General features: G+C 54.7%; 1 protein-coding gene and 1 non-coding gene across 2 annotated transcripts in view; both read right to left on the bottom strand.

Annotated features, from left to right (window-relative positions):
- SH3PXD2B (SH3 and PX domains 2B) overlaps window positions 1–24,276 on the bottom strand; it is a 65,710-nt gene extending 41,434 nt beyond the window's left edge. Inside the window, 3 exon segments of the mRNA XM_023745458.1 lie at window positions 3,614–3,689; window positions 16,120–16,303; window positions 24,254–24,276. Coding sequence (XP_023601226.1) covers window positions 3,614–3,689; window positions 16,120–16,303; window positions 24,254–24,276 — 283 coding nt within the window.
- LOC111823546 lies at window positions 15,868–15,974 on the bottom strand. Its single transcript, XR_002826589.1, has one exon. It is a non-coding gene; the product is annotated as a U6 spliceosomal RNA (small nuclear RNA).
- Window positions 24,277–26,480: the final 2,204 nt, after the last annotated feature.

Genomic DNA, 26,480 nt, shown 5'->3' with positions numbered 1-26,480 from the left:
GTCGTGACTCTCTGGTTTCTTCAAACCTTTTAGATCAGTGGTTCTCAACCTTGGCTGCACATTACAATCACCTGGGAATCTTTTTAAAATCCTGATTCCCACTCCATAACAAAGAAACAGAATTTCCGGAGGATGAGACCCAGAAATCAGGATTTTAAAAAGATTCCCAGGTGATTCTAATGTGCAGCCAAGGTTGAGAGCCACTGTTTTAGATGATACTGCATTATACTCTGCACCCAGCTGTTTCTTTTCTTCTGTTTCTTGTGTTTTTTTTTTCCTGTTAATCCTACCTAAGGATATTTTTCCATTGATTTTTAAAGAGAGTGGAAGGGAGGGGGAGAGACAGAGAGAGAGAAACATTGATCTGAGAAGAGACCCATGGATTGGTTGCCTCCCGCATGAGCCCTGACCAGGGCCAGGGATGGAGCCTGCAACCTAGGTATGTGCCCTTGACTGGAATTGAACCTGGGACCGTTCAGTCCGCAGGCCGACGCGCTATCCACTGAGCCAAACCGGCTAGGGCCCCAGCTCTGTTTCTTAAGACCTGCCACCCGCCGGCTAGGTCGCCATGGATGGGCAGCAGAGCTGGAGTTCCCGCTCGGGCCGGGCGCAGGGCAGGGCCGTGACCAGCACGTCCGTGGCTGGTACCTCCCGGGTGAAAGGCTGAGGGGGCCGGATCCCTTGTCTGCATCTGATGTGATGTGTTTCTGGGCTGAGTCACGGGGAAGAGGGTGAATGTGCACCCCTCCCTCGCTGCAGGCCAGCCCGCCTGGGGCCCACGGGGTGCTGGGCAGAGAACAGCCTTTTGTTTTCCGTGGTGGAGCGGGCCAGACTGTAATTTTTAATTTTCAAGCTGCGTCCTCTGCCAAGTTGGCCGGCCTAGCTCTGGCCGGGGAGGAGGACTGAACAGGGCGGCTCCCCTCCCCCTGCCTTTGTGCTCACGGGAGACTTGCTTTGTTGTGCTGACGTGGCGGGCTGGGCAGGAAAGTGACCCCTAGGAGCGGGCCGCCTCCCCGCAGGTCCCTGCCCTCGGCCCCGGCGGGCGGGCGTCAAGGAAAAGCGAAGAGGTGGCCTGGGAAGGGAAGCCCCTGGCGTCCTGGGGCCCAGCGGGACCTCTCCAAGCTGCAGTGGGTGCCGTGAGCAGGGACACGGGGCCGAGGCCCTGAGAGCAGCATTTTCATGAATTCGTGGGTGGAAGAGAATTACGTAAGCACGAAAGCTTTCAGGGCTTGGGGGAGGGTGGGCTCACGTTCTCTCCCATCCTGGGAAGCTTTTCCAGAGCTGGTTTGGCCTTTCATCCGACAGTTAGACTTATAACTCACTGCTCTGGAGAGAAACCTACATTTAATTTTTTGTTGTTGTTAATCCTCACCCGAGGATATTTTTCCACTGATATTTAGAGAGAGTGGAAGGGAGGGGGAGAGACAGAGAGAAACATCAGTGTGAGAGACACATCGACTGGCTGCCTCCTGCACGCGCCGGACCAGGGCTGGGGACCGAGCCTGCAAACCAAGACACATGCCCTTGACCAGAATGGAACCTGGGATCCTTCAGTCCACGGGCCAACGCTCTCTCCACTGAGCCACACTGGCTGGGGCGAGAAAAACCTACATTCAGAGCCCAGTTCAACTTGAGTGTTCAGGCTGAGCATTTAAGAGGAACGCCTCCAAGATAAGAAATACCAAGAAATTCCGAAGGAATGTCATGGGACCCTGTTTCTGCCTTTACTGAGAGCCCACTGTGTCCGGGAGAGAAGCTGTGAGGCAGGGGGCACGCCCCGTTTTATGGATGGGGACCCCGAGGCCCAGCGGGGACTGGGGTGGGAGTCGTCCGCCTGTCACAGGGCTGGAGCCCGGACTCTTGGCTGCTGCAGCTGGCACTCCGGGTTCCTCCAACAGGAAAGAAAATTCCAGTGTGATTGCACACTCTCCCCATGGAGGAAGGAAAACATTCGCTGTTCCAGGCACATGATCCTCCCAGTGGACGGGGTCTGGCAAACGCCTCTGCCCAGCCTCTAAGCCCACTCGACATGACGGCATCTGGGAGAACCCACTCCTGTGCCCACAGCAGGACCCTGGGGGGGTGGGGCTGGGCACCTGGGTGACCCGGGAGTTTACCCCACTGTGGGGCCTGCTCCCTCTTCTGCAACATGAGGAGGATCGGAAGGGTCCCTTCAGCTCGAAGTACGTGTGATTTCGGGTGGTGTCAACTTGCTGAAGGTCTGTACATAAAAATGACGGTGAGTGCCGATTGCTGCCAGGTCTGTGCCAGGCTCGCATCTCACCCTCGTAACAACTGTTACTGAGGTGCCATGATTATCTCCATGTGCAAAGGAAGAAATGGAACTTGGTGTGCGGAGGTAGTTCACCCGAGATAACAGAGGGGCAGAGCCTCGGTGTGTGCAGCTGATAACGGGCACGCAGTGCCCACCCTGCCAGGTTGCTCTGAGGACGAAATGAAGTAATGAATGTAAAGTGCTTAGCCCAGCGCCTGGCACAGCAGACATCCAACCAGGGGTAGCTACTGAGACAATAACACTGGCTTGGGTGTAACCTACTTTCTTTTCTTTTGTTAATCCTCACCCAAGGACATTTCCCATTGATTTTTAGAGAGAGTGGAAGAGAGAAGGAAAGACAGAGAGAAACATCCATGTGAGAGAGACACATCGATTGGTTGCCTCCTGCACGTGTCCCGACCAGAGCCAGGGAGGAGCCTGCAACCGAGGTATGTGCCCCTGTCTGGAATCGAACCCAGGACCCTTCTCCTTTGGTAAGAAATTTTTTAGGAGGAAAGGGACATGAATGCCTTTATTACATTAACTCCTCCCCAGTGCTTGGATTGGTGCCCGGCACTCAGAAAGTCCGTGGTAGGTAGGCAAGTGGAATTTCTATAATGCTCCCCTCCTCCCAACATGGCCCACCCTGACCCCTGAGCCTGTGACTATGATGGGATCTCTACAGGCCACCGTTTCTTTACAAGATTATCCTGCGTCAGTCAGGTGGGGACGACGCAATCACGAGTCCCTCCAAGCAGGCAGCTCCCCCTGCGGGAGGGGGGGGCGGGGTTGGGGCAGCCGGGGCAGTCGGAGACATTTAAAGCCAAGAGAGACTCGATGCCTCACTGCCGGCCTGAGGATGGAGGGGCCACAGAGCGGGGATGCAGGCAGCCTGGCTGACACGAGCAAGGACACCGGCACCTCAGTCCTGGAGCGGCAGGACCTGAATTCTGCCCCCGATCCTCCAGATAAGACCTGGGCCCGGACAAGACCTTGATTTTGCCTTGTGAGACCCTAAAACAGAGTACCCAGGGGAGGCCTCTGGAACTTCCGACCGAAAGAACTGTGAGATAATGAGTGGGTGCCATTTTAAGCTGCTAAATTGGTGGCAATTTGTTAAGGAACAACAGAAAAATGATACAGTAGCCATAAGAGAGGCCACTCATTTTAAAACTTCACAAGCTTAATTATTCCCATTTTAGAGGTAGGAGAAACTGAGGCTCCCAGAGGTGAGGTGTCTGGTCCCTGGGACAGTGCCTCAAGGAGGACGCGCCGAGAGATCCGGGAGCAACGCTGGATCCCCCGCAGGCCCTGTCTCAGGGTTTGCGTCTCACCTACCTGGCAGGAAGGGGATGATCCGCTGTTTGGGGTCCTTCTGTCCTCCTTCCATGGGAAATTTGTCCAACATCTGCATCTGTCAAGGGAGAAAAACACCAAAATATATGATGTGTGCACCTCTGACGGAATTATCTGGCATGTGAGACTGGACATCCTAAAGGAATGAATTATCTGACATCCTAAAGCTCACTGTTCATCGTTTCAGAAGCCACACTAACAGGGTAAGTCTGTGTCAAGGGGACAGAGGGTTTCCATGAAGCCATTCCTCACGCCCACAGCTGCCCGACCTGTGAAGGCTCAGAGCTGGGCGTGGCCACTCTAGGTTCTCCCAGGGGTCTCCGGCCACAGCACCTGAAATGTGACCACACCCCTGGCGCCACCAGAAGTCCATGGACGGTGGGCCATCCTGATTCCTAAGAATTGCTGGGTGGTGTTCAAGACCAAGCCACTGAGACCCAATCATGACACCCCCCCGCCCCACTGAGAGTTCCCCAGGTTGGCTCTACAGACAGCTCTGTGCCCGGCGCTGCTGGCCCGGAGCGTATAGCAATTAAAGAGGCGGCTGAAGAGGAAACGGGCCATTACAGGGTGGTGTCGAAAGCACGGCGAGAGGAAGGCGTGGGCTGCCGTGGGACAGAGGAGGAACGGAAACAGAGGCCCCGAAACAAAAACCTCTCAGAGCGCAAGAGCCGCCTCTCTGACCTTTGAAGGAATGAATGGGAAAGATCTGATCTGATCTACAAAATCGCAGAGATCGCTGCTCGGGGTCCCGGGGAAGTGACACCAACTTGCAGGGTGACTTCTAGGTTAAAGCCGGGCTGCGGGGTCATTAGCGCTGCCATCAGGTATCTGGTCCTCCTTCTCCTGAGCACCTGGCAGATGTGAACGTCCCCACCCCCTTGAAGTGGGATGTCGTCAAGTAAATGTGAGCAGCCGAGACAGGTGTCACTCCGGGCGGAAGAGCCGTGAATGGTGCGTGATTCACCACTGTCCACTTCCTTCTGCCCTGGCGACTGGCCACACTCCAGACAGTGGCTTCTCTGCCTGTGCGGGTCCTGGAGGGTCCCAACAACCTTTGATGGACATGTAGCCCGAGTGAGAAATAAACATTTTTTACTGTTATTGCACAGTGAGGCTGTTTATCATAGCAGCATATCCTAACCCGACCTGACTTTTCAACACCAGCACATACTGGGCACTCAATAAAAACCGACTAAAGCAATGAATGCAACTGAGTAAAATTGGGGGGGTGGGGGGGGCAGCTTTAGGAGATGTTTGCCAAGTACCCCTGATTAATAACATTTGTATTACTAATCCTATCCTATATAATAAAAGGGTAATATGCAAATTGACCCCAACAGCGGAACAACCAGTCGCTATGGCGCATACTGACCACCAGGGGGCAGATGCTCAATGCAGGAGCTGACCCCTGGTGGTCAGTGCGCTTCCACAGCAGGAGTACTGCTCAGCCAGAAGCTGGCTCCTGGCTGGCCAGCACAGCAGTGGTGGCAGTGCTAAGGATGTCCGACTAACAGCTTAGGCCCGCTCCCCCTGGGCTGCCAGAGTAATGTCTGACTGCCAGCTTAGGTCTGATCCCCAGGGGAGCATTCCCCTCCCCCACCCCCAATGCACAAATTTTCATGCACCAGGCCTCTAGTCTTGAATAATAATGAGCAATCCCTACTGACATCTGACTGGCAGCTGACTGTTAACAAGCCTTCTCCTACACGTACGTGGCTCTCTCTGACCTTCATAACCCTGTGAAATAAATGTATGATCCCCGTGTCACAGATGGGGAGACTGGGGAGCAGAGAGGGACAGTGAACTGCCTCAGGTCACACGGCCCAGTGGGAATCTAGCCAGTTCAAGTACCTTATCTAAATGCCCTTCTCTTTCCCCAGGACCACGCTCTTAAACAGTTTTGGAGTCACGTGAACATGAAAAATTGGCTTGAAATAAGGAACGTTCACTATTCCACGCACAGGTGAGCAGCAGGGTGATAAACCGGTCTCTGCTGGAGTGTTTGAAGGATTTGTCTAACACTATCTTCTTTTCCCGTCTTAATTTTACTGAAGACGATGTTTGCCAACACGGAGCACCATGAAAGCGAACTTTTACTCTCAGGCCTTGTCCTGACTTGCTTTTCCCCACAGAAGTGTGGCCTGAAGGGCAGAAGTGTTACTGGTTAATTTGAGGCAGCAGACCTGGGTTAATGCTGCAGCGTCTAACCACAGCGATTCTACCCCGGGAGCCAGACGGCCCCGAGCTTCACCCGGTGCCTCCTCATGCCAGCGTGTCCTTGGCCGGATCCCATCCGAAGGGTGAGGCACACAGCCCGCTGGCAGGGTGCTGCGGCAGTGAATGCTGGGGGAACTCTCCGGGACATCCCAGGGGCTCAAGGAGAAATCACCTTGCGCTCTGCCCATAACAAATCTATATTTTTTAATTGAATGTATTGGGCTGACATTGGTTAATAAAATGATCTCAGTTTCAGGTGGACAATTCTACAACACATCATCTGTACTGTATATTGTGGAGAATAGATTTCTTCTTCGGAAAGTTATTTGGGAACAAGTTTGAGTCGTTTGTGAGGTTGGGTGGGTTTTGTACTGTTAAGTATCCAAAACATAAAATTCATGCCCTCAACCATCTAACGTGTTAAGCGGTGTTACGTACATTCACACTGTTATGCAGCTGTCAGCACCATCATCTCAGAACCTCTTCCTCACTCCAAACTGAAGCTCTCTATCCATGAAACCCAGCCCCTGGCCGCCACCCTTCCACTTCGTCTCCAGCATCTATTCTCGGTCGCGAGTGAGTGGGATCCCCCAGGCTCTGTTCTTTGTGACTTGGCGTGTCTTCAAGGTTCATCCACGTTGTATCACGTGTTGGAATGTCCTTCCCTTTTACGGCTGAATAACATTCCACGGTGAGGCTGTGTGTAATGATTGGCAAAACTCAGCTATCCGAGCCCCCTCGGTGGCCGGCGCTGGGCTGTCCCATAGAACTGTCTGTCACGATGGACACGTCCTACCTCCGCTGACCTTGACGGTGCCACCAGTCCCCAGGGGCTACTGAGCACGTGAAATGTGGCTCCTGCCACTGAGGAACTCAACTGCTAATTTCACGTTAATTGTAATGAATTTACATCTGCATTCATTTAGCCTCCTGTGGTGATCATGGTGAACACGCTGGGCGGGACTCTGACATTCATCCTCTCTTTTCGCCAGACCCGGTCTCACTTCATTTTCTTTATCATCCAACCAACGGGGCCCGCTGTAACAGCAAGGACGGGCGATCAGAGGCCTGGGAGCTATTCTGCGGGGCCCGCTGTTCCCAAGGACGGGCGATCAGAGGCCTGGGAGCTATTCTGCTTTTGGTCTCAGTGTGCCCAGGTTCACAGGCCACACGCTGCTTCTATCCAGGGGACTGTCACATTGGCAACCACAGGCTTTACGGCAGACCAGCCCCTCTCCGGAGACCCCAGCCCCTCCCCGGGGACCCCAGCCCCAGGCTGTCTGCAGCGGCAGGAGCAGAGGCATGCCCCGCCACGTCCGACCACAGACACTGTCCCTGTAAACCGGAAATCCCACGTGCCTCTTCCTAGACGATAAAAGGAAGCAGCGCTCAGGGTGAGGAGGACTGGAAACCTGGGAGGAAGTGAGTCAGTGTGGGGGCTGGGGGGAGGGAGGGGAGACGGAGCCACATCACACGGACACAGCCCAAGCCTCCAGCAGGAACGAGAGAACGCTCCGTCAGCAGTTTTCAAGACCCCAGCCTGTGGCGGATGGAAAGGAGACGTCTGTCCAAGGGAAACACCGTGGAGGCTGGCGTGGGGCCCGCACGTGGTTCATGCCTGTGGCGGACTGGACGTGGTTCCGTCGGTCTCCCAAAGCCCCGTGTCCCCGGGGGGCCAGGGCAGCGGTGGAGAAGGCTGGGGGACCGTCACACGCAGCTGCGGGCGCTGGGGAGCCACGTGGTCCTCAGAGCAGGGCGTGGCGATGCACCTGGCCCTGCTCTACATGGTGGTGGGGTGTCTGTGGAGACTCCGTCCCCGTGAGGAGCTGCTCTGTCTAACGGTGGGCACGCACGCCCTGGTGTCCTGTGCCACGCGTGCGCCCCTCCAGTCTGTCCACTTCTCTCATCCTTCCTGCCCCTCCCAGGCCAGGTCAGCACTGTCCCAGCCCGACCCCCTCCACCACCTCCTCATCGGTCCATGGTAGGTGCTTGGTAGGTATCTGTGCAAAGAAGGGATGAATCAATGAATGAGCAAATGCATGAAAAAAGGGGGTTCGCTGATGCAGCCAGCCACTGTCTAAGAGCAGACATTACATTCCAGGGGGCAGCATTCCAGGGAGCAGCCACAGGACCCTGGGTTGGGGCTCACACAGAACTGCGTCTTCCTACTTTACAAATAAGGAACCGCTAACTGTGGGAAAAGACCACGACAGCATTTTCTCAGCGACGCGTCATCACCATGGCCACAGCTCTTCACCGGGGAGGGAAAACACATTCCATGAAGCGTGTAGAACACCCCAATTTCAGAAGGTAACGTCTGGCGAAAAGACTGTGTTGGAGGGTCTGGCAAAGGCAGTGTTTGGAGAAATATGGTTGGTGCGCCCTCAGCAGGTGTTGGCCAGGGTCCTGCTGGGAACCTGCGTAGGGGAGTGAGAACTGTGCAGTTCTGCCAGCCCCACACCTGCCTCCAGAAGAGACGGGAGGACACACTCCCTTCCCGTTGGCTTCTGCGGTGGAGCACGGGGGCTTCTGGGCAGACAGTCCCCAAAGCTCACAAGTGCACTATGGTCGTCGAACTCGCCTGAGTGAGACAGGTCAGTCCTATCTCAATCGAAACTGGAAACAAAGGATATTTACAGCGCAACTTGGGACAGCCTCTCCCGTCTCCACATCTCAGTCCCTCCTCTCGGGAGAAAGGAAGGAGCAGGTCAAAACGCCGCCTGCAGCATGGCGTAGGCCAGTGATGGTGAACCTATGACACACGTGTCAGAGGTGACACAGGAACTCATTTTTTTGGTTGATTTTTCTTTGTTAAATGGCATTTAAATATATAAAATAAATATGAAAAATATAAGTCTTTGTTTTACTATGGTTGCAAATATCAAAAAATTTCTATATGTGACACGGCACCAGAGTTAGGTTAGGGTTTTTCAAAATGCTGACACGCCGAGCTCAAAAGGTTCGCCATCACTGGCTTAGGCTCTGTGAACTGAGGCTAGGACAGCGATATTCAAGCGGCGTGCCCCAACAATTTTTGAAACGTGTGATACCTGACTATTTAGTCAGGGACACTGACCTCTTTTCCCTTAGATTGTCCAATACAAAAAAAAATTACAACAGCCCGGCCCATGTGGCTCAGTGGTTGAGCATCGACCTATGAACCAGGAGGTCACCGTTTCCTTCTCAGTCAGGGCACATGCCCGGGTTGTGGGCTTGATCCCCAGTGGGGGGTGTGCAGGAGGCAGCCGATCAGTAATTCTCTCTCATCATTGATATTTCTATCTCTCTCTCCCTCTCCCCTCTTCTCTGAAAACAATATATATATATATTTTTTAAAACAGAGTGTGTGCTTACACACACACACACACACACAATAGCCAACACAACAATAGCCGTCTGGTATGAATGGATTAAAATTATACCTATTTTTTTTGTCTGATCAGCAAAAAAATATATTTTTTGGTGTGCCTCAGAATTTTAGTAATTAGCCTATGTGTGCCAGGAGATGAAAAAGGTTGAAGAATCGCTGACCTAAGAAACGGCTCCTCCCCAAAGAAGTATCCCTCTGGGTCCCCACAGCTCGCAGTGTTCCCGCCTGCAGGACACGCTGGCGCTTCTCCGAGGGCCCCCTGCCAGGCGCAGTGACCCAGCTGGCTCCGTGCCCCCGCTGTCGGAATTCTGCAAGATGCCGAGCTACCGTCCTGCTCCCTCACGCCTCTGCACCTCTGCACACCTGCCGTTCTCCAGGTGGAACGCCCGCCCCCACCCTGTCTGTGGGTCAGCTCCTTACTCTAGACCAGCCGTTCTCAACCTGTGGGTCACAACCCCTTTGGAGGTCAAATGACCCTTTCACAGGGGTCGCCTAAGACCACCGGAAAACACATATATAATTACATATTGTTTTGGTGATTAATCACTATGCTTTAATTATGTTCAATTTGTAACAATGAAAATACATCCTGCCTATCAGATATTTACATTACGATTCATAACAGTAGCAAAATTACAGCTATGAAGTAGCAACGAAAATAATTTTATGGTTGGGGTCACCACAACATGAGGAACTGTATTAAAGGGTCACGCCATTAGGAAGGTTGAGAACCACTGGTCTAGACCCTCTGTCACCTCCTCCAAGGAAGCAGGGCCGCATCCAGCCCGTTTGAAATGAATAAACTAAAAAAAAAAAAAGACCGTACCCTTTTATGTAATAATGTTTACTTTGAATTTATATTAGTTCACACAAACACTCCATCCATGCTTTTGTTCCGGCCCTCCGGTCCAGTTTAAGAACCCATTGTGGCCCTTGAGTCAAAAAGTTTGCCCACCCCTGGTCTAGACCCTGCTTAAATATCACCTCCTCCAGGAAGCAAGCCCGGCCTGAGCTCCCTGGCCAGGACAGACGTCCCTTTCTGAACCCCTTGAGTCACTCGGGCTCAGCAAATGCTTAGCTGTGCTTCCCCAGGGAAGCCCTGGCCCCAGTGGCGGCCATGACCCTCGGCCTGGGAACACAGTGAGCCAGTGGGAAAACTCAGAGGGCAGAGGTCGCCTGGCACAGGGTACAGGAGACCCTCGGACACCGAGGCCCCTTCGTGAAGGGGTCGTGTACGGCGCAGGACAGCCCTCTCTGCAGGCAGACTGCCCGCATCTTACAGGGAGTGCCACATGGGCCTTCAAAGGGCAGCTCCAGGCAGAACTCCAGGAGGCAAATCGATCTTTGAAAAGAGATTCGCAGGCAGTCCTGGACCTCAAGAACACAGCGGGTGCAGCTTCTGACTCGGCCCCACGGGGGCTTACATCCCAGCCACGCTGCTCCCCGGGCGCGTGACTGCCCTCTGAGCGTCTGTTCCCCGTCTGTGGTGCGGACACAATACTCACTTCCTGCTTGTGAGGACCAAACGAGAGGACGTAAAACGGGCACCGTGCATCTCATTTCAGTAAATGGCCATCCACACCTTTAACGACATCACTCCACCAGCCCACGTTACCTCCAGGCGTTGCCTCAGCTCCGCGGCATCCCCATCACCCCGGTGCCCTCTGCCACACTCTGATGGACCCAGCGAGGGCAGACAGGGAGCGGCAGAGAGGCCCGCCGAGGCCACACAGCTGGCAAGACAGGCAGCTGGGACCCGACACCAGGGCTTCCCATTCCATGCCCGGGGCCCGATGGTCTACATCAGGGGTCCTCAAACTACGGCCCGCGGGCCACATGCAAATACAAATATTGTATTTGTTCCCGTTTTGTTTTTTTACTTCAAAATAAGATATGTGCAGTGTGCATAGGAATGTGTTCATAGTTTCTTTTTTTAAACTATAGTCCGGCCTTCCAACGGTCTGAGGGACAGTGAACTGGCCCCCTGTTTAAAAAGTTTGAGGACCCCTGGTCTACATCCTTATGTGCATGACACGCGTGGCCAGAGGCCAACCAGTGGTGACGGCTGACTATCAGGGTCCAGATTTTCTGAGACAAGAGTCAGGCAATCCCATCAGAAAGTGAACTGTCGTAAAGGGGGCATGTTTGCCAGTGTTTGATTTTAAGGCTCTTTTCCCACAAAGGAGCCTGAGCCCAGCTCCTTTCTTACCCCCGGCGGCCTCTCTGTAGGCTGTTCCCCCTGCCTGTGTGCCCTGCCCCCACCGGAGGGGGCACTGACTGTTCTCTGTTACCCGCAGCTACCCGCCCTTCCTTGGAAGCAGTGCTCTGCTTTCTTCTGGGGAGCCTTCTCTGTCAGTTACACACTTTGGCGGATGCTGATTTCACTCGTCCCTGGGATGGCCCTGACTGGCTGGCCACTGGCCCCCGATGAATCAACGAGACTTTTGCTTAAACTGTCGGGGTGCTCTCTTTTCCCTGAAGGCGCCGAACGGAACTCACGGGTACAGCTTGGACCGGTGGCCACCACGTGCCTGGACACGAAAAAAGTCAAGTGGAGAACAGCAGGTCCTGATTGACACGGTGGCCCCTAGATCCAGCCAGACCTGACGCCCACTCCCCTTGGTCTCTCAGGTGCGTTTAGCTCATCCATGTTCTTTCTGAATAATCCATCTTAACCGGGCTTCTGTCATCTGCGACTAAAACAGTTCTGACTAAAACAAGATCTCCCAACCAGAAAGTGGCAGCATTTGGACCCGCGCCCAGGATCTTACCCACTCTATTAAACTGGCACCATCCCCTGCTCTAAACGCTGCCAATTCCCGATAATCCCAACAGCTGACATTTGCTCAGGGCTCCACAGCCCAGAAACTGCTCTCACACACGTCATCACTTCAAAAAAATAAAAAAAAATTCAGATACACTTCACATACCAGAAAATTCACCCTTTTAAAGCATACAATTCAGGGGTTTTTGGTATATTCAGAAGGTTGTGCAACCATCCCCCCATCTAATTCCAGAACGTTTTCATCCACCCGGAGAGAAACCCTGTACCCATCCGTCTCTCCCACTCTCCCCTCCTCCCAGCGCCTGGCAACCACTAATCTGCTCTGTCTCTGTGGCTTTGCCTCTTCCCAACACACATCATCGCTTTTAACTCCATAGGAACCTTGTCAAGTAGCCACTGGGAGCCCGGACAGCAGAGCGGCTAGGACTGTGGTCTGTGCTGTCGCCTGCCCGGCTTCAAATCCCAGCTCCGATGCCCACTGGCTGTGTGACCTGGGGCAAACCCTGTGCCCTCTCCCAGCCTGGGTTTCTCCATCTGCACAAGGTGCTAAGCTTGACACGAGGATTACATGAGTCACGGCACCCAGAGGCTGAGCAGGCCGAGCTCTAGAAAGCCGGCTGTTTCTGTGATCATCACCCCATGCGGCTGATGAGCGCCATCAGGCACAGAGGGGTTAAGGGGCCTGCCTAAGGCCACACAGCACAGGTGGCTGGGCCCCAAGCCTCCTGACTTTTTCCATTACCCCACACTGGCTTAGCTGTTCCTCGAGAAAGCTCGGCCCTCCCCATACTTTTTTTTTGAAGTGATGATGTGTGTGAGAGCCAAGTTTCTTCTGAAAAAAAAAAAAAAAAAAAAAAGCCAAGGCTACTCGCCAGACAGGAGGGAGGGGAAGGGAGGGCGGAATCGTGAAATCATCGAACTTGAGGGTGTTGCAGCCCCACACGGGCTGGCCTCCCCGCCTGGGCCTTGGGAACAGCTGACTCCTGCCCCAACTCCTTCCAGCTGCCCCCTCTGCGCTGCGGGGGCCGGAGGCCGGCGGGTCCCGGAGAGGGGACCCTCTGGAATTCCACGCCTTTCCCGTCCAGCTGCCCATCTGGGACTCTTTAAAGGCGGCTGAAGCGCCGTCTTTCGACGACTTCTTTTCAGGAGGGCAGTCTGAGGCCGTATTTACGCTACAGCAAACCCCCAATTATTACCGGTTATGCTGAGCGGGGCGGAAAAACTTCACTTTCAAGTTCTGGTTAGAAATCCGCAAGTTGAGTCACAACAGGAGGGTGCAGGGAGCACAGGCTCTGGGGCAGGGCGCCTGCGGTCCGGCCCTGGCCAGCATTCCCAAACAGGGTCCCCTCGGGCAAGTCCCGTCTGAGCGGAGGGACAGCAGATGACAGCTGACAGGCGTACAGAGCCAGGCACAACTCGGTCATACCAGGTGCACGCGGAAAGGGCTTTCATTCTCAATGTGCAGACGGGGAAACGGAGGCTCAGACACATACAGAGGCGTCACCAGGCTGAAACCTGAAGGGGCAAAAGGCTGAGGCCGGAAGCCAGCCTGTCTCACCCTGAAGTCGAGGTCTGAAGCCGGGGCTCTCCTGGAACAGGGAGCTGACGACAGCCAACCTCCTCCGCCCCTGCCTCTTCCCCGGTGCTCCCAGGGCCTCCTCCCGCCTCTGCTCCGCCCTCCTCCTCCAGCTCCTGCTGCACCAGCAACCCCACCTCTCCCGCCGCAGCCGCCAGGTCAGGTGGACCGACCCAGGTCTCTGACAATCGGATTCTCAACCCCGGAGCCCGGAATCGGCACCTAGAAACCCCAGTGCGTTGACAACAGGGGAGGACTCTTCCACTCGGGGGCCGAAGGTGCTGTGTGGGGATGTGGGCCAACAGGCAAGTGGAGGAAGCTGGGCTGGAGAGGTCGTTGGGAAAAGGAAGCAGGCTCGACGGCAGATCCTGCGGCCACAGTGACACGCGGCCGGGGAGCCGCCGGGCCTGCGCAGGGTCATCCTGCTGCGGGTCCTGAGCCCCAGCGGGCCCGGCTGCACGTCCTGCTCTGTTTCCATGGGGCTCCCCTGCCTGTTGCCATCAATCCGCCCCCCTCCTCTCTTCCCGTCTGAGCTGGCTGAGTGGTGTTTGCGCTGTGGGTGTCGGTGATCCCTAAGCGAGCCATCATGCCTGCCCCTGTTCTCTGCCCCGTGTCCTTTCTTGGAGGCATCACACAGGCCAGAGCCCTCCCTATGCAGACCCTCGGGGCATGAGAAGTCAGTCACTTGCAAAACGTGGACTCAATTCTCACTCTGAACCGAAGACCTGCCGCAATGGATCTGCATAAACACCCGTGGTCTGGGTACGAGGGTGTGGCTCTCGGTCATTATCACACAGGACCGTGCCTCCTGCTTCTGGCGCCGGCCATCACCGCCATCATCTGCCTTCCCCGCCCCGGGCCTGCTCCTGCCAAGTCCATGGTGGATGGAATCTGACCCTCTTTTATACACTCGTCTATTTACATTCGGAGCATGCTTGCTGCGGACCAGAAGAAACACATCATCTGTGTATGATCCTGTTTGATTTCGTTACACAGTGAACACAGAACATCACCACATGCATTCCATGTCAAACACTGAGGTCACTGGTGTCTCAATCGCTTCCCAGCACACGTGACGCTGGCAGTTACGGAAACCGGCCAGGAGAACTTGGCTGTCCCCGCTCCCCCTTGGAAAGAATGAACACAGGCTCTGACTGTTCCGTTTGCCATTTTCAGGGACAGATGAGGTCCATACAACCAAGAATGCGTGTGGTTAACATCACCCAACTTCCAGAGAACATGCGAGGCCAGGAGGCTGGTGAGTGGAGGGCAAGGGCTCTCTGCTGACGGCCCCACAACGCCTACCTGACACCCGATCGCAACTGTTCTCTCCCGCTCTCAGTCCCCACGTCCCCACCCCCGACGCCAGGGGCGGTGCAGGAACCCGACAATCCCACTGGCCATCACATTCTTTCACCATCTTGACAGGCTTAGAGATGAGCCTATGACACACAACCCGTGTTCGCTGGAACTTCTGGGAAGTGACCTTTCCCTCTTTCCTGCTGACTGTGTGCCCAGAGCATTTTGCAACCACGTGGGATCTGAGGATCAAGCCAACACGATGGAAGCAGAAATGCAGAACGAGAGGAAAGAGCTGGGTGAAAGGACACAGGGGAAAACCCTGGATCAAGCGGTGCCTGAAGCCCACACGGCTTCTTCTCCTGGGACATGCAGTTACACCAGCCCAGAACTCCCCACTGACTTAAGCCAGTTTGAGTAGGGTTTCCTGCAACTGAAGCACCCTACCAGGCACAGAGGAAAGGGAGACACTCAGCTCAGCAGGGGTCCCTCACTACCCAGCAGGGAGCACTTGCTGGTTCAGGAAGCCGGGTAAGTTCTTGGGGCCTGTGTTTTCTGAAGAACTGCATTTTGTCATATTGGGCCCTGTAACTTCTCATGCAGACACGCTTGCTTTGAGCTGCTGGCCTTTGGTGACATCAAGATAAAGCTACGGTCCCAAAGGTTGTAGTTCTTTTACCCCCGTGGGGGTGAGCTGACACCGAGCTGTCCACATTGGCCGGGTGCCCTATGGGATTGGTGGCACTCGCGGTTGTGGGTTCATTGATTCATTCATTCATTTATTCACCAAATGTGACTGGACACATCCGAGTCCTTGAAGAAAACACAAGTTCAAGATCTGCACGCCAAAGCCACACCGATGTCCAGAGCAATGTCCATGCTCTGCTCTGGAGCCATCCGCAGGCAGCCTTTCTTTCATTTGGGAAATATTGACGATCAAAGCCTAAAGCAATATGTCCCCAAAGTGGTGGACATCTTTTTTCTTTTTTTAAGGAGGAATGTCCACACATCTGCATGTCACCCTTGTGCAGGAGCCACACTCACCTTTTCTATATCGTGCTAATTTTAGTGTATGTGCTGCTGAGGCGGGCACATGGACGGCATTTTTAATTCTAGGGGGAAAAAAGAGCACTGTTCGCCCACTGTGGGTGAGGAGCTGGGCTCTGAAGTCCAAATGGAAAGTAAGTCCAATGACAGTCTTTCCTCCCCGCAGCTCCCTGGAGGCCCCGAGTCCTTACCTGGAGGTCAAAGAACTTGCTGTAGCGCCGATAGATGGCTTCAGTGGAGCCGCTCGACCACGTGACCCGGATGATGTAGACCTGCAGAGAGGAGCAGGGGAGACAGGTGTTAACACCAAGGGGGCCCTTCCCAACGCCAGGACTCGGGAGCAAAGCACAAGGTTCAGAGTCAGAAAGACCCGGGCTTGAATCTCAGCTCTGCCACTGACCGGCTGGATGACGTGACACAGGTCACTTGTCCTCTCTGAGCCTCAGCTTCCTCCTCAATAAAATGGGTATAATGACCTCCACCTCTGAGAGCTGTGCAAAGAGTTAAACGACACCAAGCACGGGAAAGCGTTAGCACCCAGCTCAGCGCCGGAGGTGCTGTGATTGTTGGCAGTGCAAGGATTTCCTGCTCCCCACTCGATTCAGAGAGCCAGGGGGCTGGCTCTTTTTGTCAGAGTCATTCTTTTTTATTTTTTTAAATATATGTTTTTATTGATTTTTAGAGAGAGAGGAAGGGAGAGGGTGAGGGAGAGACATAGAAACATCAACGATGAGAGAGAATCATTGATGGGCTGCTTCCTGCACGACCCCTACTGGGGATCGAGCCTGCAACCCAGGCATGTGCCTTGACCGGGAATTGAACCCTTTCCTTCTGGTTTGTAAGTCGACGCTCAACCACTGAGCCATGCCAGCCGGGCTATCAGAGTCATTCTTAAAACTTTGGCTTTGATTGAAGTCACAGGAGCCTTAGCCTCCTTATATTTCTCATAAGCTAAGCCAGGACACCATGTCCTCCAGGTAGGGTTCGATCCTTTTCCCCCTGCGTGTCAGTTTCTCCATCTGTGAAGTAGGCCACCAGCGTCTGCTCAGTGTGACAGTGTGAGGACTGAGAAGGGGGAGCCACTGTGTAAACCGCAGGGTCACGTTCCAACCTTTGTCACAAGTCATGGTGCTCACAGAAAAAATACACTGACGACGCATTCGGGCAAACTGAGGTGGCGGCAGGAGGCCAAGGGCACCTGGCTGGGGACGCTGGTGGCCCTGGACACGCGTGGGCTGAGGGATCAGCACCCATAACCCAGTCCCGGCTCACACAAATGATCTGTGGTTATAGGGTAGTTCTGACAACGACAAAATAGGTATATATGTGAACGCTCTTTGGAAACAGAGAAGTGCTGATTAAAAAGGAGGGGTTCAGTGTTGTTAGAGGCCACGGGGGGGTACACAGAGGTCCCTGGCCCTCCACAAGCTGAGGGTCAGCTGGAAAGACAACACATACATGAACGAAGATAAATAACACGTGTGCAGTGGATATGTTATTTTTTTGCCCGGTATGGATTAATTTTTCTTCCACTCGGAGCACCGTTTCTTTCTCCCCGGAACCTCCACCCCCACCTCGGCGACAGTTTCTTAGATGCGGAGGTGGGTACTATTTCTCATCCAAGGGAAGTAGTTGAAGAGTGAGCACATGACCTGAGCTAGGCCAGTCAGAGCCAGTAAGAGCCAGCCCTGGACTTCAGTGCCACCTCTCAGGAGAGCAGCCAGAAACCAGCCTATCAAAGGTTGCCATCCCCGGGGGGTGTTTAAGCAAAGTTTGGATGACCCTCTGTCAAGAACAAAGCCAATGTGGATTCGTCCTGTACAGTAAAAAGGTTGTGGGTTCAATCCTAGGTCGGGGCATGTATGAGAGGCAACCCATGGGTGCCGCTCTCTCTCTCTCTCTCTCTCTACCTGCCCCTCCCCGGCCCCTTCCTCTTTCCTTTAAATCAATGAAAACATATCCTCGGGTAAGGATTTAAAAAAATATATTAAAACACGTGAAAAAAAAAAAGAGAAAACATCATCAAAGATTTTTATTTTTTTCTTAAAACCAATAAAAAGCATACACCCATAAACAGGGGGAAAATTCTGCTTACACAGTTCATTCCTGATCCCTGTTTACAAAGTTAAAGTCCTGCACGGACAGCACAGGGCTCTGCACAGGCCTAATTGGTTTACTGGAACCAGCCTCTGAGCACAAGTCGATGGTCTGCATTTTGAGGCCCAGACCTAATTTTTTTAATGAGAATTGTCCCGACCAGCGCTTTGGCTGTGCCCGGTGAGTGGGGGTTGGTAACAGAGCACGCTCACCGGGTTCCAACGCCAGTTCTGCCGCTGGGCGAGACTCACAGGGCACTGACCGCTCTGGACACAGTGTCCCTTTCTCTAAAACGGGGACAGTGACCTCCCCTAATTCAGCGCCATGACTAACGTCCATGGGGCCTTGCCCTGGGCCCACCACACTCGCCCTGAGAGCAGTTGCTCCTGCTCATCTGGTCCCCCTTCCCCTTCTGTTGGTAAGAGCGCCTGATTTCCTTGGAGGCCACCCTCTCCCTCTTCCCATCTTTGCGGGAGAGGGTAGGAATGTGTCCAGGGCGGGCCAACCAGAGCACTGCCTGTCGCTGGCACGCGATGGTTCAGGGGTGGGCCGAGGAGACTGCATCTGGGACTCCCGATGGTGTGATCAGGGCAGAGACCCCTTTCCCACTGCAATGGCTGCTGGGAGGAGAAGGCCCCCCGCCCAGGAGTTACTGTGTGGGAAGCAAGCAGGGTGAGAGGGACAGAGGGGCCGAGTCCCGGGACATCATTTGAGCCCCGATCCAGGATCCTGGACATGTCACCACACAAGCCAGAACCTTCCCTTTCCTGTTTCAGCCAATCGGAGTTGGCGTCTGTTACTTGTCACCAAAGCCATCGTCACACAGCAACCCTGGCTTTCAGATAATAGCTCAACCCAAGCTGATGCTCAGGGGCCTGGTGTTAAGAAATGCAGCGCAGACTTCTTCATGGCAGCCTCACGCACAGTAGCCAAAAGGTGGGACTAAGGGGTGTCCACTGACGGATGATGAGTAAGCACAATGTGGTACATCCAAACAAGGGAATATGACTCAGTCTCAGAAAGGAAGGAGGTGCTGACACATGCTACGCCACGAATGAAGCCGGAGGGCACTGCGCTAAGGGAAACAGGCCCATCTCGAAGAGACAAATACTGTGTGATCCCACTTACATGAGATACCCAGACTAGTCAGATTCACAGAGACAGAAATATACATCATCTTCTGACAAATATTGTCAACAAAATGTTTAACCTGAATCTCAAAAGCCTCTTGACCTGTGTTCCAATTTACTGGAAGTAAAGGAGGTAGAGGAATGGGCTAAATGGCACCAGAAAGAAACAATCAGACAAATCCAGAATGTGGGACGTTCCACAAGTCTACTAACAGGGCATAGCTCAGATGCTACTTCCTCCAGAAAGCCCTCCGGGACTGCTCCCTCCCCACCAACATTGCTGCATGTCTCCTTGGCACCCACTTCCCCATCACAAGGTCAAGTACACTTGACTGCAACTGCCTGACAGTCTGCTTTCCACGAGGCTCTATGTTTCGTGAGAGCAGAAACCACGCCTGTCTTATTCACCGAGTGCTATATGCCCAGCGTTGCGCGCGGCGGAAAAATCTATGCTTTGTGAATGAATTCACGAGGAAGAAACCCAGACGCCAGGTCAAGCCCTCGCAGATAGGAGGCAGGCCCGAGGTCTGTGGGAAGGGAGCCGGGCAGTGTCTCTCAGGTCGTCCCACCCCCTGGCCTGTCCTCTCTGCCCACTCTCCTGCTCCCCCCCCCCCACCTCCGCCCAGAGCAGCAAGTCCCAGGGAGCAGCCGGGACTGCCTCTGGGAAAGAGGAAGCACCGAGACCACAGGGTGTCTGCGGGCCTCGGAGGCTTTCCTCCTGCTCCCCCCCAACAGGAGGCTTTGACAGGAATTAGCCACCACCGAAACCCCTTCCTACACAACCTCGGCCGTGGGGCCTGTGTGATTTTCAAACCTCAGACTCTCCAGCCCGAGTTTCCTTCTCAGGCACAGTGCCTCCAGGGCCAGAAGTCTGGGTTTCTTTCTCCTCTGAGTCCTGGAGGAGATGGATTGGTGGCGAGGGGCGGGCTGTGGTGGGGGGCTGAACCCAAACCCCCAGGCCAGCCAAACACTCCCCACGCTTTCCTGGAGACAGATGGAGGCCCAGGAGTGCAGGCACTTGACCGAGGTTCCCTCGAACCTTGCCAGCCTTGCTGCACCAGGCATCGTGCCCTGCCCCTGCCCCAGCAGCTGGGCACAGCTGGACTGGGGCCAGCGGGAGATGCCCGCTCATTCTCCTGTAGTTCAGGCACTGGAGCAGGTAAAAGGGACAGGCTAATACCATAATCTCAAGCAAATTATACACATTGTATGTAAATGTAAGTGTGTGTGCGGCTATGTTCTAGAGTCTGACAAACACTGACTTAGCGAACACCGGACCACGCTTCTAGGGGAAATAGAGTGTCAGGTGCCTGTTTGAAGACACCTCATTTAATGTATGTTAATCCAGTAACACTGACCTCATGGCCAGCGGTACTACAACTCCCGCCTGAACGAAGCTCACCTAACACACGTATTTCTCCGTAAGGCCCAGCCCAGCGCTCCTGAGCTTGGGAATAGACAGCACTCAGGGCTATGTCTGGGGGCCGTTTAAAACAGTCCAACGACCGACAAAAAGCACAACCATGTGAAGATAGACGTGGCAGTAAAGAGAGCACGGAAAAGACACTTGTTCAGAGCATAAGCGCTGAAACAGGAAGGCAGAGCGTCGCCTGCTCAGCCTCAGCGGGGAACACGCAGTGGGCCACACCAGTTCCGCTGCTCTGCACATGCCGTGTCCGCAAGTGACAGGACGGATGTTGGATTACAAATGGATTTTAGCAAGCAGGCAAGTTCCCAAATACGGAATCGGCGAACAACGCAGGCTGACTGTACTGTATGTGCGTGTGTATATAAATCACTGAGATCTATATATATACGGTTTGCTCTGGGTTACTAAGAATAAGTAGGACTTTAAAAAAATTCTGTGCTTGAAGCTTTCTTGTATTTTCCAGATTTTCTACAGTGTATTTTATAATCAGAAAAAAAAGTCACTTTCCTAAGAGGACAGGAAGAAACATGTCTGTGGCCTTGAACCCCAGGCCGCCTTCTCTCGCTGCCCCGGCTCACTCGAGGGACCATCCCTCTGCACTATCTCTCCAGGTCACGGGGCACCTACTGGGCGCAGTCATAGCTGATGACTGCACCGCCCGGTCTGCCCCGCTGATGACGAGGTGGGAGTGTGGGGGTGGGAGGAAGGGAGCGGCAGTGGGCCCTGGCCCTGACCTCATTCTGCGTTGGGGTAAGTCCTCTGACTCCGAGCTTCTGCCTTCTCAGGACAATGGGATGCCTGTCCTTCCTGCCGCATGGGTGTGTGTGTGTGTGTGTGTGTGTGTGTGTGTGTGTGTAAAGACCAATGAGATGATTTTTAAAGCTCCAGAAATGGAATCCACATTGGTTAGGATCTCTGCTATGGCCGGACTGCAGGGAGAATGTTCGGTGAATGCGTCCCAACCCTTCATCCTCAGCTCCCTTGGCAGGTCCAACCCAACCCGATGGGATGGGGGCTACCACTGCCCTTAGGTTCGGTCCCCTTTTAAGCACGGGGGACCGTAGGTCCCATTTCCAACAGCCAAGGGGTCAGTTCATCCACAAAGAAAGATTTAAACCAGAACAGAGCTCGGAGGCCCTTGAAAAACACCAGCAGCCAGGCCTGGGCAAAGCGAAGCGGTGGGTGGGCCAGAAATGGACCACGGGCCCAGGTGCCCTGATAAACGAATATGCGCTGTGCCTGCAGACCCAGTGCCCACGGCTGCAGCTCTGGGAGAGGCCCTGGAACTCCACGGATACAGGCCCCCAGGGCAGGAGACCATGACACAGCGGCTGCCCCACCTCTGGAGCGCTGTGACCTCATATGCTTTCATCATGTGAACTTGGAAACATGAGAAGGTGTTTCTGCCCGTGAGTGAAATCTCTGAGGCTGGGGGCGTGCCCTCCAACCTCACTGCTCTGCAGATCTATTTGGTGGGGTTTCTAGGGTTGGCAAAGGACCGACTGAAATTCCCAGGTGGTGTGAGTAGGAAGGGGTGGGGCCGCGGTGTGGGTCACGTGACAGCGGATCACAGTTTGGTCCCTACTGCAGTGGCCTGAGGTTGGACTTGGGGGGAGGGTTGGGAGTGGGGGTGCGGAAGGGTCTGGTCCAAGGGCTTTTCAGGGTGATGTTCTTTCCTTAATCCCCGTGAGTCCAGGAATTCGGGAGCTCGGGGTACGGGAGCTGGTTTGAGGTGACACAGGGACCCAGCACTAAATGCAGGGAGTCCCATAGTGAGAGCTGCTGCCATCCCTTCTGTCCTCAGAAAGGAGGCAAGAATGGCCTTTCAACACCCACTCCACCGCGTGCTGGTCTCTTTTCTTAAAGGGACAGAAAGCCCGGCCGGCGTGGCTCAGTGGTTGAGCGTCAACCTATGAACCAGGAGGTCACGGTTTGATTCCTGGTCAGGGCACATGCCTGGGTTGTGGGCTTGATCCCCAGTGTGGGGTGTGCAGGAGGCAGCCGATCAATGATTCTCTCTCATCACTGATGTTTCTCTCTCTCTCTCCCTCCCTCTCTGAAATCGATAAAAATATATTAAAAAAAAAAAAGAATGAACAGAAGACCCCGGGGCAGGCAACACTAGCGAGGAAGAGCGTTGGCACATTGATTTTCTTTCTTCTTTGTATTTAGTTTCCTTCTGTTTCTAGCAAGGGCTATTGGCTTTCCATGTACGGTAGACGGCTCATTTCCCTTTAAAAATAATTTAAGTAAAAAAGCTAATCTATTTGAACAAAAACATTAAGTTAAGAATATAGAGTCCAGGGGGTTCCCAGATATGCCAAACGCCAAGGTGCCGAGATGGCGCCGGGAGGAGGCTCGGGAACCAGGACAGCGCTGCTGTAGTGGAATGCCTTGCCCTTCTCACTCCATCTGGAGTTCTGTTGTGTACAGGCCAATGAGCCCACAACAGTCTCAAGATGCCAGCCCGCTCCTGGCTCTACAGTGCTGGCGGCGGCCTGGAATGACCTGGGAGACGGAAGAAAACATCTAGAGAGGGCACCAGTGGGGCAGCGGGGGCTGGGGCCGTGAGAAAGAACATCAGCAAGACAGAGTTCTGTGATCCATTAGCCATGTCTGCCATGGGCAGCAGAATGGCAGGATGTGTGCTCAATACCCAGCAGCCCTGACCTAGAGCAATCCCATTTTATTTATTTATTTAAAAATATTTTTTAATTGATTTCTTTTTTTTAATTTTTTAAAAAATATATTTTATTGAATTTTTACAGAGAGAAAGGGAGAGAGAGAGTTAGAAACATCGATCAGCTGCCTCCTGCACACCCCCTACTGGGGATGTGCCCGCAACCAAGGTACATGCCCTTGACCAGAATCGAACCTGGGACCTTTCAGTCCACAGGCCAAACCGGTTAGGGCTTTAATTGATTTCAGAGAGGAAGGGAGAGGGAGAGATAGAACCATCAATGATGAGAGAGAATCATTGATTGGCTGTCTCCTGCATGCCCTACACTGGAGATTGAGCTTTCAACCCGGGCATGTGCCCTGACTGGGAATCGAACTGTGACCTCCTGGTTCATAGGTCGACACTCAACCACTGAGCCACCGCGGCCGGGCAACACCCCCACTTTACAAATGGGGAAGCAGAGGAGCCGAGAGGTACAGTGACTCACTCAGAGGTGCACTTTCTACGTCCACGACAGTGTCCACATTTCCTGGCAAGATCCTCTGCCCCTCCGGACCGCCCGCACAAGGACTTGCCCACATGACTTTAAGCTGGGAGAGTTCTTAGGACAGTGGTTCTCAACCTTCTGGCCCTTTAAATACAGTTCCTCATGTGGTGACCCAACCATAAAATTATTTTCGTTGCTACTTCATAACTGTAATGTTGCTACTGTTACGAACCGTCATGTAAATATCTGATATGCAGGATGGTCTTAGGCCACCCCTGTGAAAGGGTCGTTCGACCACCAAAGGGGTCGCGACCCACAGGTTGAGAACCGCTGTCTTAGGATGATCAGGCCGGCAGTCGAGCTGGCCTGCCTGTAGGAAGGCCCAGGAGCCTGATGAGGCGGGTGGGTGGCTGGCCCTCTTCCCTGGTTTCCACTGGGCAGCACCACTTTGAGCTCTTCTGTATGTGGAAGAAGGTGTCACCCAGCAGCCTGCCGGCCCCACCGCCAGACCTCGGGGGTCCCCATGGCCGTAGGCAGCCATCGGCGGAGCCTGCAGACAGACCCTGGTCTCCCCCATCGCCCACAGTCCTCCTCGGCCTGCACAGGCCGACAGCAGGGTTCCAGGACTTAAAAATATGTGAAAACCCTGCTCTAGACCATTGCTCATTTTATAGCTGGATGATGAGGTCAGGGAGGCCGGGCAGCAAGCAGGGAGGAGGCCTGGAACCAGGCCTGAGGAACAGCAGAGCCCTTTTTATTCGGAGGGAGGAAAATGGGCTCTCGTGCAGCACCCGGAGGGGCAGCAGCTGCTCACAGGCCTCGCAGTTCCTGCAGCAGGACCCTAGCCCAGGACAACTAACGCCGTCCTTCTCTACAGCCAAGCGACGTAAACACCAAGCACGTGCAGCCCCGGAGCCAGCAGCAGCAGCTACAAGATCCTGATGCACCCACTTCCTGCGGAGAAGGCTCCCGGGAATCCCTCCCAGGGTGCCCAGGAGTTTAAAAAGCCCCACTTTACCCGGCAGGTGCCATCCTGCCCCATCCCAATCAGGTCCCGGGCTGGCTGGGTTTCCGGTTGGCAGATCCTGGGAGCAGCCTGCGAATGACTGGCTGGGCTCCAGATCCCCTCCCTGCAATATGCTGCTCTGGCCGAAGGTCGGGGAGAGCGGACTGAGGGGGTGGGAGGCGGTGAGGAAGGGAAAGAGCAGGGAGGAGGAGGAGGAGAGAGAGAAGGACCCGAGAGCACCGGCAGTTGGACGGGCTCTGCAGGCTTAACTAACGGGAAACATGATTCTGCTGGTCCCGTGGAGCCCATGAGCTCCCTCGGTTCCATCTGCCGGTCTCCCCAGCTGTCTGCCCAACATCTGGCCTATGTACGTCAGTGCTCCCCATCTCTTTTAGGAATTGCAACACCCCTGCTGAGTTTGAGTTCTCACCACCGGAAGTGCTGGAGAGCACGTGTTTATCTTTTAGAGATATTCCCGGAGAAATGCTGCCAAGTGCCAAGGCGCCTTGGGGACCTGGGAGGGAATCACGGGACGCCAGAGTGAGGTGGGGCCGAGGTGACGAGGACGCGAGACAGAATCAGCGACCGCGCTGGGGAACGCGCGGCCACGCGGGCGCTGTGCTGGGTGCTTTAGGGAGCCGGAGGGCCACCCTCGTGAGAGGCCGGCCGGGACGGTGGGGCCACCCTCAGGGTGGCGAGGAGGAGACCCAGGCACAGAGCGGGCGGCGGGGCCAGGCCGGAGGTCCTGCAGCTGGGAAGCGGGTGACTTCAGGTTCAATCCCAGCCCCTTCAGCCTCTGAGATGCCCTCTCCCCCTCCCAGCTCCCGAGGCCAGGCCCTGGGTGCCCTGGCCCCAGGCCAGACGTTCCTGCCCCCACGTCAGCCTCAGGAAGCACCAAGCTCGGGGCCACAGCAAGTGACACACTGGGGGTGGCCAGCTGCCAACTTTTCTTTTTTTCCCCCTCAATCTTTTCAATTAAGTGAATGCTTGGAATGCGGCCCACACACAAGTGCTTGCGGTGCGAGTGGCAGAGGGGGTGCTGTGCTTTAGGGCCGTGTCTCTCAGCTCCTCGTCTGTCCGTGGGGCACGCAGTGAAGGCGCAGGTGGACAGTGGAGCGGAGGGCTGACCGTGCCTGCGTGCAGAGGGGAGCCAGGCTGGGAGTGGGAGGGGGAGCACTTTCTCTAAAGTGAAAATTGAATTGCGTCTCGGTGCTCATGGAAACATTTCGTTCCTTCAGCCAATAGGCAGAGCGCCTACTGCGTGCCAGGCTCCCTCCCAAGGGCTGGGGACGTGGCTGTGAATGAGGAAGACAGAAGCCCTGCCCTTCTGGAGCTTTCAGCCTTGTAGGGGGAAGACACAGAGGCACATACGGGGCTAAGGGGGCCTCTTCCTGCCCCGACCTGGCCAGGATCTCCCAGGCCGCCGTGCCCTGCACGCACCACCACACCACGCCTCGGGCGGGAATGCCTCCCTCTGGGCCCGCTTAGCCATTCACTTCTCAGGTGTCAGCTTCCGTTCCTTTCAGCGCGCATTCCTCTGCTGTGCTGTTCTATCTGGGACTGGCACCCCTCCCCTGGGAGCCCGCAAGGGGCAGGGACTGGGTCTGCCTCGTTTGCCACCGTCCTCCCAGGGCCTGTTGACACTGGGCCCTCACGAAATGTCTGGTGGAAAACAAACTGGCAGATGGACAGACAGGCAGATGGACAAAGAGCCAAGACAGGG

Source organism: Myotis lucifugus, unplaced genomic scaffold (genome assembly GCF_000147115.1).
Source record: "Myotis lucifugus unplaced genomic scaffold, Myoluc2.0 scaffold_546, whole genome shotgun sequence".
Classification (NCBI taxonomy): domain Eukaryota; kingdom Metazoa; phylum Chordata; class Mammalia; order Chiroptera; family Vespertilionidae; genus Myotis; species Myotis lucifugus.
The sequence above is the reverse complement of the archived record's forward strand: the minus strand, read 5'-3'. Positions and strand labels throughout refer to the sequence as shown.